The 14981-nt window shown below is 41.3% G+C and overlaps 1 protein-coding gene across 9 annotated transcripts in view; it reads left to right on the top strand.

Moving 5' to 3' along the window:
* The window catches only part of hdac9b (histone deacetylase 9b), a 61040-nt gene that overhangs the window by 37990 nt on the left and 8069 nt on the right, over positions 1 to 14981 (top strand). For 5 of the 9 annotated variants that reach the window (XM_058084676.1, XM_058084673.1, XM_058084674.1 and 2 more), the window contains 4 exons: positions 545 to 675; positions 753 to 874; positions 10679 to 10810; positions 12254 to 12369. In XM_058084676.1, coding sequence (XP_057940659.1) covers positions 545 to 675; positions 753 to 874; positions 10679 to 10810; positions 12254 to 12369 — 501 coding nt within the window. The remainder of the gene's footprint in view (positions 1 to 544; positions 676 to 752; positions 875 to 10678; positions 10811 to 12253; positions 12370 to 14981) is intronic. The other 4 variants (XM_058084671.1, XM_058084675.1, XM_058084670.1 and 1 more) reach the window with 3 other exon arrangements.

Genomic DNA, 14981 nt, shown 5'->3' with positions numbered 1-14981 from the left:
GACCACCATGCAGCCCGCTATGCCACAATATTAATTCATTCATTCATTTTCTACCGCTTATCTTCATGACGGTCGCGGGGGTGCTGGAGCCTATCCCAGCTGTCTTCAAGCGAGAGGCGGGGTACACCCTGGACTGGTCGCCAGCCAATCACAGGGCACATATAGACAAACAACCATTCACACTCACATTCATACCTATGGACAATTTGGAGTCGCTAATTAACCTAGCATGTTTTTGGAATGTGGGAGGAAACCGGAGTACCCGGAGAAAACCCACGCATGCACGGAGAAAACATGTAAACTCCACACAGAGATGGCCGAGAGTGGGATTGAACTTGGGTCTGCGCGCTAACCACTCGACCGCCGTGCAGGCGTAACATAAACAAAAAAAAGTGTGAAATTTAAAATGAAATACTTGAAATGAAAAAAAAAAACAGGCGGGCCATATTCAAACACTTAGCGAGCCAGATGTGGCCCCCGGGGCCGTAGTTTTCCCACCCTCTGCCTTAGGGTAACCCCAATCTTTGTTCTTCCATCTTTTGGTCTGGCAGGTGCAGTGGCCAGTACTGAGGTGAAGCAGAAACTCCAAGACTTCCTGTTGAGCAAATCAGCAAAGGACCCTTCCAGCAATGGCGTCAATCACTCATTCATTCACCACCCAAAGCTCTGGTACAGGTAACTAACTTTTACTACATTTTTTACGTCACTCAAACACATCACGCTTATATTTACTCCATGTTTTGTGTGGTCAGGTCCTCCCATCACACATCCCTGGACCAAAGCTCTCCGCCTCTGGGCGGCACGTCCCCTACCTGCCACTATACTCTGCCGTCACCCGTTGACAGCAAGGACGACTTCCCCTTGAGGAAGACAGGTTTGCATATTTCTGCATTTCTGTAGCGCACGTAGGACGCATTAAAATGCAGGCACATAAATCTACACGCAGGCTCATGTCGTACGTGCAAATGTAAATTCCACATGCTCACTGACTTTTGCGATGTTAATTTGTATTCACTGCACTCCACGCTCAGAAAATTCATTACACCTTCAGGGATAATTCGGGAATACCGTGCTGCCTTTCTAGCTTTTACAGCTTGGGAACTTGATGTGTTTGGGCTCAGGAACGGGTACTTTGGAGTCCAATAGTGAGTCCTTCGGGGTACATTAGAGTGAACCTCGAGGCACACGATTGACTCCGACTACACTCTTGTTTCCGACAGTCATTATTAATAATACAGTAAGGGCATGCTGATGACCTGCTAATAACATCAGTTAGGCTTATTAATAAGACTCATCCCTGCAGGGCTCATCACCAAGGAATTTCTTATAAGAACATTTCATTCACTTATGGTAATAATGGTAATGGTTTTATTTCATTTGAACACGCATCAGATTACAATTGAATGCATCACATAATCAGTTCACAGTTCCACATGTCCAAAAGGAGTAGGAAGAAGCAAAGCTTATTAAATCCTACCCCTCCATCTGGTACTCTTACAATCAGTAACTGTTACATTTGTTCACTTCCTGCTTTCCTAATATAGTTTTTTTTTCTAATAATTTTTTTTTAATAAAAAAAATATTTTTTAATTTAAAAAATAAAGTAAAAATAAATAAATAAAATAATTTTTTATAATTTTTAATATAGTTTAAGTTTTTTTAATTTAATTTATTTTTTATTTAATTTTTTGTAATTGGATTTGAATTGAATGCTTGAATTGGCTCATCGTTGTGCATTGTTTGAGGGTCTTACTCAAGCCATTCCATAGTTTGATTCCACATACTGAAATGCTATGGCTTTTTAACGTAGTCCTAGCATAGAAGTGTTTCAAATGTAGTTCTTCCCTGAGATCATATTTCTCCTCTCTTGTAGAGAAGTATTGGATGACATTTTTAGCTAATTGGTTATTTTTAGCCTTATGCATTATTTTAGCTGTTTCAAGATGAACTATATCAGCAAGTTGAAGTATTTGTGATTTTAGAAAGGAAGGAGTTAGTATGTTGTAAGTTCTCTGTAGGCGGCATTATGAATTATCCTTACTGGCCTTTTTTGCAGTACAATTAGTGAGTGAAGATTGTTTTTTATAGTTATTAGCTCATATTTCCACACAATAAGTAAGATATGGTAGAACCAGAGAGCAATAAAGAGAAAAAAAATTAGCTTTGTTCAATATTGAAATATTTCTGGCCATTTAAATAGTGTTGTGTTTCTACTAAAATGACTTATGTTATTATTTCACATTCTAATTCTTACTTAGAATAAATGAGAAAACGAAAGCAGATCTCTCTCTCTCATAAGGTGTGAACTTTACAAAGTGTTTTGACTGGACGCAGGTTCCCACCAAAAGGCAAAAAGCTTCGGTTTGTTGCTTTAAAGCTTGAGGACCCCGTCGGGGGAAGGCTATATAAATAAGAATAATTCCTGTCCCATCTAATTCACCAGCACAAAAGTTGGCCACGCTAACAACTCATAATTCAGCAATGAGCTCACCGAATTACATGATGTTCTTTTCCCTCTGTCTCTTTAATTACGACCCGAAACTGTGCGACTTGTTGAGTTATTTAACTGCAATGCATGACTGCACTGTCATGATGTGTACATATCCAATTTAGAGATCACACAAAGGAATTGGATATTTTAGGTTAAATTCACTTTATAGTAAGATTAATCTGCTTGTTGCAATAATCACATTAAACGTTATATTGTGACAATATTATGCTAATTTTTTTACCCTTTATATTGAGTCGGCTGCACGGTGGTCGAGTGGTTAGCGCGCAGACCTCACAGCTAGGAAATACATCGAGTTCCCAAACTCCACACATGGAGTTTGCATGTTCTCCCCGTGCATGCATGGTTTTTTTCCGGGTACTCCGGTTTCCTCCCACATTCCAAAAAACATGCTAGGTTAATTAGCGACTCCAAATGATTGTGAGTGTGAATGGTTGTTTGTCTATATGTGCCCTGTGATTGGCTGGCCACCAGTCCAGAGTCAGGGTGTAGCCCGCCTCTCGCTTGAAGACAGCTGGGATAGGCTCCAGCACCCCCGCGACCCTCGTGAGGAAAAGCGGTAGAAATTGAATGAATGAATGTATTGAGTCATGGACTCCTATAGAGCAGCTACACACAATAACCAGCACAGAAAGCTTTCTAGATCTTCCAGAATGTACCCCTATTCAGCTGTTTTTGTTTGGATTTCATGCTACCCGTGAAAACGGTCTGTTTTAATATATTCCACCCACGGCCCACGCATGAATTTGTGCCGCTAGCCGCTAACTCAACTTTATACGAGTTAATAAACAACATAGGAGTTGATAATGAACGGTGATGTATCTTTTTAAAATGTCCACTTTGAATATACAGTGTTGGATCCTGAATCCGACAGAGAGCTTACAGCCACGCCCATATAAGGATGTCGGCTCCTCTGTGACATCACAAAGAGTCAGGTTTACCACGCCTTCTGAAAACGAGCGTTTTTAGCCATCCCAAACTTTGTAAATTATCGTTATCTGAAACTTAGCATCGTTTAAGACGAGAATATAACATTCTAACTAAACTTAATGGTCAGAAAAGTGGGAAAAAAAGCATAATAGGTCCACTTTTATCCACAAATGAGGATAAAAGACAGTCTGCAGAAACATGAGAACCGCATGAGCCCGACTCTCACACTGATAAAACTACTTGTTGCTCCTTGGATTCCTGAATCTATATGTGGTCATTTCCTGCTCAGTCCTTCCTCCCCCACTTCCTGTCTGTCTTCATTAGAGCCCTCTGAGAGAGCGTGGCACGCGAGGTTCGGCACACAAAGGTAGTGTTGTTCCCAGGCACTCGCTGCCACTGATGGCTGATTGGCAGGTGTTGCTGAGGTCAGCGTGGCAAAGGCAGGATGGACCTCTAGAAGATTGTTTGTTTAAGAAAAGATAGCTCTCTCAAAACAAGGTTAGAGATGACTCAATGAGACACCCGACTGCTTCATTCGGCCAAAGGGGCAAAGGCTAATGTTTATTCTGGTTGAGGTTCATAATCAGATTTGTCAGTAATATTATATTTTGTCACACATAGTTCTCGGTTTTCTTACAAAACTCAGTAAAATAGCTTCTTATTCCAAGTTTAGCAGGAAGCAGCGTTGCCAAATATTCCCCCGAACGACATGTGACTGTTTCTCACATGGCTAGGTTTCATTAAAAATACTGAATATCATAAATCACTCAGGTTGAACATTACTTCACAGATACTACTACCTACTTTTCAAGATTAATGTATCACAATATTCACTGAAATTAAAATGAGAAAACGTCCTCTGTCAGCAAAAAAAAAAAATCCTGCATACAGACCAGAATTTTATGGGTTCCATCCCTACATCAGTAGAATTATTTTAGATAAATGTACAAAACCAAGCATTATTTATTGCCTATAATAAACAATTACTACCTCTTTACCGGAGATAATAAATAAGGGAGGTTTGTGGGACTTGAAATGTGAATTTTACCATTTCACACTGGAAGCCGAGGAACCTTAAAAGTCCTCTGTAATGCAAAATGGGCTTTTTAATGATGTTCTAACAGTAATATGTTGCCCCTCAAGCCTGTTAATGAGCACCAAACATAAGAATTGTTTGCTCCACTTTTGAGATTCGAGCCGCTCAAACGGTGTTGTTTGAAGTTCAGAGTTTTCATAATGGACAAAAATATCCTTATGGATATGCTACTAGCTAGCTATATGAGCCAACCCTGGTCTTCTAAATACGTTACTAGACATGATATAACGCCTATATAGTCACCTTTACATTCGTAAAGGTAAACAACACCCTCTAGTGGTAGCAGTAGTAAATACAGTAAATACAGATGATCGCTCCAATACACCACAAGGACACAGAACATAATGTGCGTTCATATGCTGTGAAAAGCTCCTCTTTTGAGAGTCAAGTTGCTCAAACTGTGTTGTTTGAAGTTCCGAGTTTCCATAATGGACAAAACTATCCTTATGGATATGCTACTAGCTAGCTATATGAGCCAACCTTGGTCTCCTAAATATGTTACTAGACATGATATAACGTCTATATAGTCACCTTTACATTCGTATTATCCAATATAGTGTTCCTTCTCAACTCTCACATGAGTAAACAACACCCTCTAGTGGTAGCAGTAGTAAATACAGTAAATACAGATCAGTCACTCCAATACACCACAAGGACACAGAACATAATGTGTGTTCATACGCTGTGAATAGCTCCACTTTTGAGAGTTGAGCCGCTCAGACGGTGTTGTTTGAAGTTCCGGGTTTTCATAATGGACAAAAATATCCTTATGGATATGCTACTAGCTATATGAGCCAACCTTGGTCTTCTAAATATGTTACTAGACATGATATAATGCCTATATAGTCACCTTTACATTCGTATTATCCAATATAGTGTTCCTTCTGAACTCTCATATGAGTAAACAACACCCTCTAGTGGTAGCAGTAGTAAATACAGATCGATCACTCCAATACACCACAAGGACACAGAACATAATGTGTGTTCATACGTTGTGAAAAGCTCCACTTTTGAGAGGCGAGTCGCTCAAACGGTGTTGTTTGAAGTTCCGAGTTTTCATAATGGACAAAAATATCCTCATGGATATGCTACTAGCTAGCTATATGAGCCAACCCTGGTCTTCTAAATATGTTGCTAGACATGATATAACGCATATATAGTCACCTTTACCTTCGTATTATCTAATATAGTTCTAATATAATATAGTTTCTTCTAGCAGTAGTAAATACAGATCGGTCACTCCAATACACCACAAGGACACAGAACACAATGTGCATTCATATGCTGTAAAAAAAAAAAACAAGTAAGTTAAATAGTTAAAATTAGCCACTTAAGATTATCCAAAACAATAAAATAAAATAAAATAAAAGTCTGGCGTTTCGGTTGTGGTCTCACGGAACAATTACTGACATCTAGTGACCAATATAGAATACTACATTCACAAGTTGGTGGTCTTAATGGCTTATACTGTAGTATGCTAAATGTACTGTATGCTAAATAAATGCTTAATTAGCCTCCAAAATATGTGCACTTTGCTTAAATATGCAAATTTTTTAAATCGATAATTTACTTATGTTTGAAAAACTGGGACATAAGTAGCAGCCGATGATGTAATATGTGGGTTCTCTACAGCTTCTATGGTTATCATCACTTTTTCCCCCATTATGGTTAGGCTAGGTTGGAATAAATGTGAGGAATCCCGTTGTTTATTTGGGATATATTCAGGTATTCCACAATGAGATGTATTTATGTAATATTTTATTTACAACTGTAGTTTTACCCCAAAATGAGATCAAAATCTGAGGCTAACCGGCTAACCTTTGAGGTTCCATTACACTTTGCGGCTTCCATTATTTCCTACTGGTAGCACTGAGCCCCAGGATGTTTTTTTTTTCCCCTACCACGGAGACCGGTGAGAAAGTGTTCCTTCCCATGCTGCTGTCTGGCGTTCCCGTGGCGACCAATTGGGATACGTTGCTCGGTGGCAGCGGTGTGTAAAAATAGAAAGCAATCAAGGCAGCGGGGCGTAAAGCAGATTCACAGGACTCCCCAGCAGCCTTTTCTTTCTCTCTTCCGTTCCGTTCTTTTTCCTCCTGCCTCCGTTCTTCCTCACGCTTTCATTCATCCTCACGCCCACAGGATTAGAGGTTCGCGCCACGTATTAGGGATGAGGCTTTGGCTGCCTTTGACAAATGCCAGAAATAGCAGCATCTGGCCCACTGAGCCCCCCCCCCTCCCCCCATCCACCCTGCGGCACCGCCCCCACATCCATCCTCCCCCTGCAGGCGCGTCATGGCCCCCACCTCGCCATGTTCAGCTGTATGTTCGACACAGAAAACCTCTTCAGATATTGATTTGCAAACTGAATAATTAAGACCGAGTGTCTGATTGTGTAACAGGTTTACATAACATTATTATTCGCCTTGCTGTAGGTGGCCATTTTAAAACATTTCACGTCACATTTCATGTTGACAACCTTTACTGCAAGTTCATAGTTCTTATGAAGTACTTTAAAGTTTAGTTCACACAGTATAAAAAATCATGGTTCACCATTTGCATTTCATGCAATTAAATCAATAAGTAAACACGGAACTGCGTATCCAGAAGTGCTCGGGAGTGCTTGGAAGCGTGACCAATCACAGCTGAGTGGAGGGCTGGGGGTGGAGTTAATTAAACAGACCGTTTGAGGTGAAGCCGGAATTTCAATGGAAATACTGCAGGAAGAGGTGCAGAATCTGGAAGATCTAGAAAGCTTTCTGTGCGTGTTATTGTGTGTAGCTGCTCTATAGGAGTCCATTGTCCAGTATGGACAATTTGTCGGCAATTAACCTAGCATGTTTTTGGAATGAAAACCCACGCATGCACGAGGAGAACATGCAAATGCCACACAGAGTTGGCCGAGGGTGGAATTGAACTCGGGTCTCCAAGCTGTGAAGCCTGTGCGCTAACCACTAGTCCACCGTGCAGCCCGCTATGCCACAATATTCATTCATTTTCTACCGCTTATCCTCACGAGGGTCACAGGGGGTGCTGGAGCCTAACCCAGTTGTCCTCAGGCGAGAGGCGGGGTACACCCTGGACTGGTGGCCAGCCAATCACTGGGCACATATAGACAAACAACCATTCACACTCACATTCATACCTATGGACAATTTGGAGTCGCTAATTAACCTAGCATGTTTTTGGAATGTGGGAGGAAACCGGAGTACCCGGAGAAAACCCACACGTGCACGGGGAGAACATGCAAACTCCACACAGGGGGTGGAATTGAACTCAGGTCTCCTAGCTGTGAGGCCTGCACGCTAACCACTCGACCACTGTGCAGCCCGCTATGCCACAACATAACACAAAAAAATAGTTTTACATTCATTCATTCATTTTCTACTGCTTTTTATCATGAGGGTCGCAGGGGGTGCCGGAGCCTATCCCAGCTGTCTTCGGGCGAGAGGCGGGGTACACCCTGGACTGGTGGCCAGCCAATCACAGGGCACATATAGACAAACAACCATTCACACTCACATTCATACCTATGGACAATTTGGAGTCGCCAATTAACCTACCGAACATGCAAACTCCACACAGGGGGTGGAATTGAACTCGGGTCTCCTAGCTGTGAGGCCTGTGCGCTAACCACTCGAACACCGTGCAGCCCGCTATGCCACAACATAACACAAAAAAAAAGTTTTACATGGAAATAACCATGAACTATGAAATATGAAATATATATGAACAATATATTTACAATGTTTACATTTGGAACCTGGACTGTCTTACGCCGTCAAGTGTCTGGTGACATTGGACTGAACCAAGTCGCAAACAGGGTTCTGCACCCCTATTGTTGAGTGGGTATGCCCAAGGGAGGGGCGAGACTATTTAAAGGGAAGGTGTCTCTCCCAAAATGGGGAGAGTAGATTGAGGAACATATGAGAGAAGAACATATGAGTGAAGAACATATGAGTGAAGAACATATGAGAGAAGAACATATGAGTGAAGAACATAAGAGAGAAGAACATATGAGAGAAGAACATATGAGAGAAGAACATATGAGTGAAGAACATATGAGTGAAGAACATATGAGAGAAGAACATATGAGTGAAGAACATAAGAGAGAAGAACATATGAGAGAAGAACATATGAGAGAAGAACATATGAGAGAAGAACATAGGAGAGAAGAACATATGAGAGAAGAACATATGAGAGAAGAACATATGAGTGAAGAACATATGAGTGAAAAACATATGAGAGAAGAACATATGAGAGAAGAACATATGAGTGAAGAACATATGAGTGAAGAACATATGAGTGAAGAACATATGAGTGAAAAACATATGAGAGAAGAACATATGAGTGAAGAACATATGAGTGAAGAACATATGAGTGAAAAACATATGAGAGAAGAACATATGAGTGAAAAACATATGAGAGAAGAACATATGAGAGAAGAACATATGAGTGAAGAACATATGAGAGAAGAACATATGAGAGAAGAACATATGAGTGAAGAACATATGAGTGAAGAACATATGAGAGAAGAACATATGAGAGAAGAACATATGAGAGAAGAACATATGAGAGAAGAACATATGAGTGAAGAACATATGAGTGAAGAACATATGAGAGAAGAACATATGAGAGAAGAACATATGAGAGAAGAACATATGAGAGAAGAACATAGGAGAGAAGAACATATGAGAGAAGAACATATGAGAGAAGAACATAGGAGAGAAGAACATATGAGAGAAGAACATAGGAGAGAAGAACATATGAGAGAAGAACATATGAGAGAAGAACATATGAGTGAAGAACATATGAGAGAAGAACATAGGAGAGAAGAACATATGAGAGAAGAACATAGGAGAGAAGAACATATGAGAGAAGAACATATGAGTGAAGAACATATGAGTGAAAATCATATGAGAGAAGAACATATGAGAGAAGAACATATGAGTGAAGAACATATGAGAGAAGAACATATGAGAGAAGAACATATGAGTGAAGAACATATGAGAGAAGAACATATGAGAGAAGAACATAGGAGAGAAGAACATAGGAGAGAAGAACATAGGAGAGAAGAACATATGAGAGAAGAACATATGAGTGAAGAACATATGAGTGAAGAACATATGAGAGAAGAACATATGAGTGAAGAACATATGAGTGAAGAACATATGAGAGAAGAACATATGAGAGAAGAACATATGAGAGAAGAACATAGGAGAGAAGAACATAGGAGAGAAGAACATAGGAGAGAAGAACATATGAGAGAAGAAGTGGTACAGGGTTACATTGTTGGTAACATGTGCCTGCATTTTTGCATTATTTTCTTCTAGATTTGTATATTTTTGTTGTTTGTCTGAGCCATCATATTTTTGTGTTGTTTCTGTAAACAATTTATTTTCTCCCGTGAATGAACCCTCGACAATAAGCATATGACGATGAAATGATTTTTGACCGGTATCCGATCGATCAAAGCAAAGTCGGAGGTTTTGTTTTGTTATACGTGCCTTTATCCCGAGTAAATTAACTATTCAAATTTTGACAAATGTTATGAAAAACATTGATAATCGCAGATAAAAAGCACAAAAACGCTAATGTCTCATGGGAAGAATACTTGCCTTTCTATCAAATCTGATTGCTTGTGTCTGGATCAGGTTAAGAACCGAGGAGCGCGTGTAGTGTGTTGGTATTTCTGTTTTGCATTAGCAAAGAGTGAGCATGTGGTGTGTGTGTGTGGGGGGGGGGGGATTGCTTGAAACATCTGCCATGTTTTTCTGTTAGTTTAACTATTGCTACTGTATCACACTGTGGTCACGAGGGCGGGCAGGTAGCGGAGAATTTCACTTACAGCCCTGCGTGTTGCTCGGGCTAATTTAGTCCAGATGAAGTGGAAATGGGGCCCGGAGTCTGACTCATTTAATTGATCAAAAAGCGGCTTTGAATTTGTGGTAATAGTTCGTATTTTTCTAAGCTGATTGGCAGTCTCTTCTTTTTTTTTTTTTACGATGCTCATGTTTGCTTTCACAAGCGTCATTACGCCGGCTGGAAAAGAATACAGCTTGACTCGCTCACACAACCAGATCATTTTTCTTCCTGAGAGAATGAACCGAAACTAACCTAAAGGTCCTTTTTCTATTTTTTTTCAGCCTCTGAGCCCAACCTGAAGGTGCGGTCCAGACTGAAACAGAAAGTCGCCGAGAGGAGGAGCAGTCCTATGCTCAAGAGGAGAGACAGCAACCTCATGACGCCTTACAAGAAGAGAGCGCTAGAGCTAATGGGTATGATGGACTGTTTCTGTTAAAACATACACTAAACCCCCCCCCCCCCCCCCCCCCCCCCACAATATTTATGTATTTGTTTATCATTCGTTTATTAGCTATTTCCTTTTATTGTTTTAAGTCAGGGGTCTCAAACTCAATTTACCTGGGGGCCACTGGAGCTAGGGTCTGGGTGAGACTGGGCCGCATCAGGTTTTCAAAAAAAAAAACAACAAAAAAACGCATTTATTAAAAACAGAAAAATTAATAAACTTTGCTTTGGTTCCGATTTTCTACAAGAAAAGCTCTGATAAAACATTCCACTGTTCTCAAATATCTTACTTTTTATTTTTCTACACAAAATAAGATGAAAAATAAATAAACAAATCAAGAATAAAGAAAATCAATCAATCAGTAATAAATAAATAAATAAATATAATAATAATAATAAAACGGCAAATAATAAAAACTTAAGAAACCACATATAGTTGGTGGGTAGACAAATTATTTTTTTCAGATTAAAATGAACAAAGCATTATTAGAGCCCTGTAGACATGACAAAACACGACTATAGTCACATTTATACTCTTTTTATTTACAACATATTGCGCAACTGCAGGGTCTTGAGACACATGCTAACTCGCAAACTAGAGAGCTAGCGACCTAAACGGTAGCCTCCAAGTTATTTCCTTGAAACTTAAAATAGCCAAAAACTTACCACTTCCACACGGATAGGGAGGATAACTATTAACAGTTATTTAACCTTTAACATGAACATTAATCAAACGTAATAATATTTTCTGGGTACATGATACCATACAGCATCCATATCAAACTTGCGCGGGCCGCACTAACATTAAACTTTCATATCAAGGCGGGGGCCTAAACTAGAGTCCTGCGGGCCACACTTGGCCCACGGGCCGTGTGTTTGAGACCACTGTTTTAAGTAATACTTCAGCTTGTTTTTCATAAGATGTCTTAAAGAGGATTATATATAGGCAAAAAGAATTGATGATGTAAATTCATAATAGAAGAGATCATGAAGAGAATCATATTTTGATATTATAACCCCCTGCATGGTGTGGAAGTGGTTAGCATGTTGGCTACACAGTCAGAATATCAGGAAGACCTGGGTTTGAATCTCCGTTTGGACATCTCTGTGTGGTGTTTGCATGTTCTCCCACTAGATTTGTGCTCCGATTTCCTCTCACATTCACACTCAAAAACATGCTAGGTTAATTAGCGACGCCAAATTGTCCATAGGTATGAATGTGAGTGTGAATGGTTGTTTGTCTATATGAGCTGTGTTAAATACAGTAAGTGCTGGGCTGCTTTTATGTAACAAAAATAGTGAATTGTAGTCAGATGTCACAGGAGAGTATTACATAAGATATTCCAGGATTATTTTTTGTGTCTTGTGAGCGTGTGAGCGTGAATACTGAAAACCACCTTGATGTTCTGTAGATTCTACGCCCACAAACAGTGCCCCCGGCTCGGGCCCCAGCTCCCCCATAGGGGCCTCCAGTGCCTTGGGGGCTGAAAACGGACCCTCCTCTTTGCCTACTACTACAAAAACAGAGGTACGTCAGCCAAATGAAGCATACAGTATATTTTGCATGTATTTGGTGTGAAAGTACGAAAAGCTTGCTTGGCGTTCTGCCTGCAGCTATAAAAACAGCCATTTGCCCCTGTGTCTGTTCCCCTCTAGTGAAAATGACTACCCGCACTGACATTAAAGAGGCACAGCTTGACCCATATGTCCGACTGTGCCGGGTTTACTTGTGTTAAAACAACACATTTTGCAGGAAATGTGAGTGTTTAAGTGCAAACAACAGAAGAAGAATCCTGCTCGTTTTTTATTCCTCCAGATGTTCTGCACAATTATTCTTTAAAAAAAGTTTGGCTCTGAGCTTTGCTGTTGGCTTGTCATTGTATTTCTGTCACTGGCTCGGCTTCAACGTATTTCCCAATAGATTTAAAGACTGAGTTTACGGACCACGGCTCCCCCTTTGGACCGAGCCCACAAAAGCGACCGTTATAGCGGGTGGCAGATATGACACATCTCTTTGCAATCTTAACACAGCAGCTGTGTTTTTGCTATAGCATGGCTGTTTATTCTCGCGGGGACCTCCGGTGAGACGCCCTGACATCGGTTTAAGGCAGGGGTCTCAAACATGTGGCCCGCGGGCCAAATGTGGCCCGCAGGACACTAGTTTGAGGCCCCCGCCTTGATATGAAAGTTTAATGTTAGTGCGGCCCCGTGCAAGTTTGATATGGATGCTGTATGGTAAAAACTGTTAATAGTTATCCTCCCTATCCGTGTGGAAGTGGTAAGTTTTTGGCTATTTCAGTTTAAAGGAAATAACTTGGAGGCTACCTTTAGGTCGCTAGCTCTCTAGTTTGCGAGTTAGCATGTGTCTCAAGACCTTGCAGTTGCACAATATGTTGTAAATCGGGGGTCTCAAACACGTGGCCCGCGGGCCAAATGTGGCCCGCAGGACACTAGTTTGAGGTTAGTTTGAGGAAAGTTTAATGTTAGTGCGGCCCCGCGCAAGTTTGATATGGATGCTGTATGGTATCATGTACCCAGAAAAAATTATTACGTTTGATTAATGTTCATGTTAAAGGTTAAATAACTGTTAATAGTTATCCTCCCTATCCGTGTGGAAGTGGTAAGTTTTTGGCTATTTAAGTTTAAAGGAAATAACTTGGAGGCTACCGTTTAGGTCGCTAGCTCTCTAGTTTGTGAGTTAGCATGTGTCTCAAGACCCTGCAGTTGCGCAATATGTTGTAAATTGGGGTTCTCAAACACGCGGCCCGCGGGGCCAAATGTGGCCCGCAGGACACTAGTTTGAGGCCCCGCCTTGATATGAAAGTTTAATGTTATTGCGGCCCGCGCAAGTTTGATATGGATGCTGTATGGTATCATGCACCCAGAAAAAATGATTACGTTTGATTAATGTTCATGTTAAAGGTTAAATAACTGTTAATAGTTATCCTCCCTATCCGTGTGGAAGTGGTAAGTTTTTGGCTATTTAAGTTTAAAGGAAATAACTTGAAGGCTACCGTTTAGGTCGCTAGCTCTCTAGTTTGCGAGTTAGCGTGTGTCTCAAGACCCTGCAGTTGCGCAATGTGTTGTAAATCGGGGGTCTCAAACACGCGGCCCGCGGGCCAAATGTGGCGATTGTAGAAAATCAAAACCAAAGCAAAGTTTATTCATTTTTCTGTTTTTAATAAATGCGTTTTTTGGGGTTTTTTTGTTGGAAAACCTGATGCGGCCCAGTCTCGCCCAGACCCTAGCTCCAGTGGTCCCCAAGTAAATTGAGTTTGAGACTCCTGGTCTAAGGGTTAGGGTTTGTGGAGACAAACGGACTGTGGCGTTTAATTGATATCCCAGGCGCTGGTAGCCAAAGAGACACCCACATGCGAGCAACATAAACACACAGGCTTGCTATTGTTTCTTTGGAAGCTGAGGCTCCGGTTGAAAGTCGTTGATGGCGTGCGGGGCCGCCTGTAGACCTCATGCCTGCTGCAAAAGCATCGTGTGTTTACACACCGTTACATTAGGTATCCTTTTTCAGAGGGAACGGGTCCCTCGGGTCGAATACGGGCCGGATATCCACGTTCGGGTCACTGAGTACTGGTAGGGGTCGCAAGGATAAACAAGGCTGTTCCAAAACCACATGCTGGTCGCCTTCTCTGCTGGGTACAGGAAGTGTGCCCCAGTAGTGACGTCCTCCTGGAGAGATGACCCGAAGGCGGTGACCAACAAGTATTCAGGGGAATCGGGGGACAGAATAGAACCTTGTAAACAACAAAGCACTGAAACAGTTGCCTGGTCCCATATTGTTTGAGTTTGATGCTGGAATCAGGAAATTCATTCATTCATTCTCTACCGCTTCTCCTCACAAGAGACTATGCCAATTGTCTTCAGGGGAGAGGCGGGGTACACCCAGGACTGGTGGCCATGCAGCCAATCACAGGGCACATATAGACAAACAACCATTCACACTCACATTCATACCTATGGACAATTTGGAGTCGCTAATTAACCTAGCATGTTTTTGGAATGAGGGAGGAAACCGGAGTACCCGGAGAAAACCCACGCATGCACGGGGAGAACATACAAACTCCACACAGAGATGGCCGAGGGTGGGATTGAACTCGGGTCTGCACGCTAGCCACTTGACCG

This window comes from Doryrhamphus excisus, chromosome 10, assembly GCF_030265055.1.
Source record: "Doryrhamphus excisus isolate RoL2022-K1 chromosome 10, RoL_Dexc_1.0, whole genome shotgun sequence".
NCBI classification, from domain to species: domain Eukaryota; kingdom Metazoa; phylum Chordata; class Actinopteri; order Syngnathiformes; family Syngnathidae; genus Doryrhamphus; species Doryrhamphus excisus.
The sequence above is the reverse complement of the archived record's forward strand: the minus strand, read 5'-3'. Positions and strand labels throughout refer to the sequence as shown.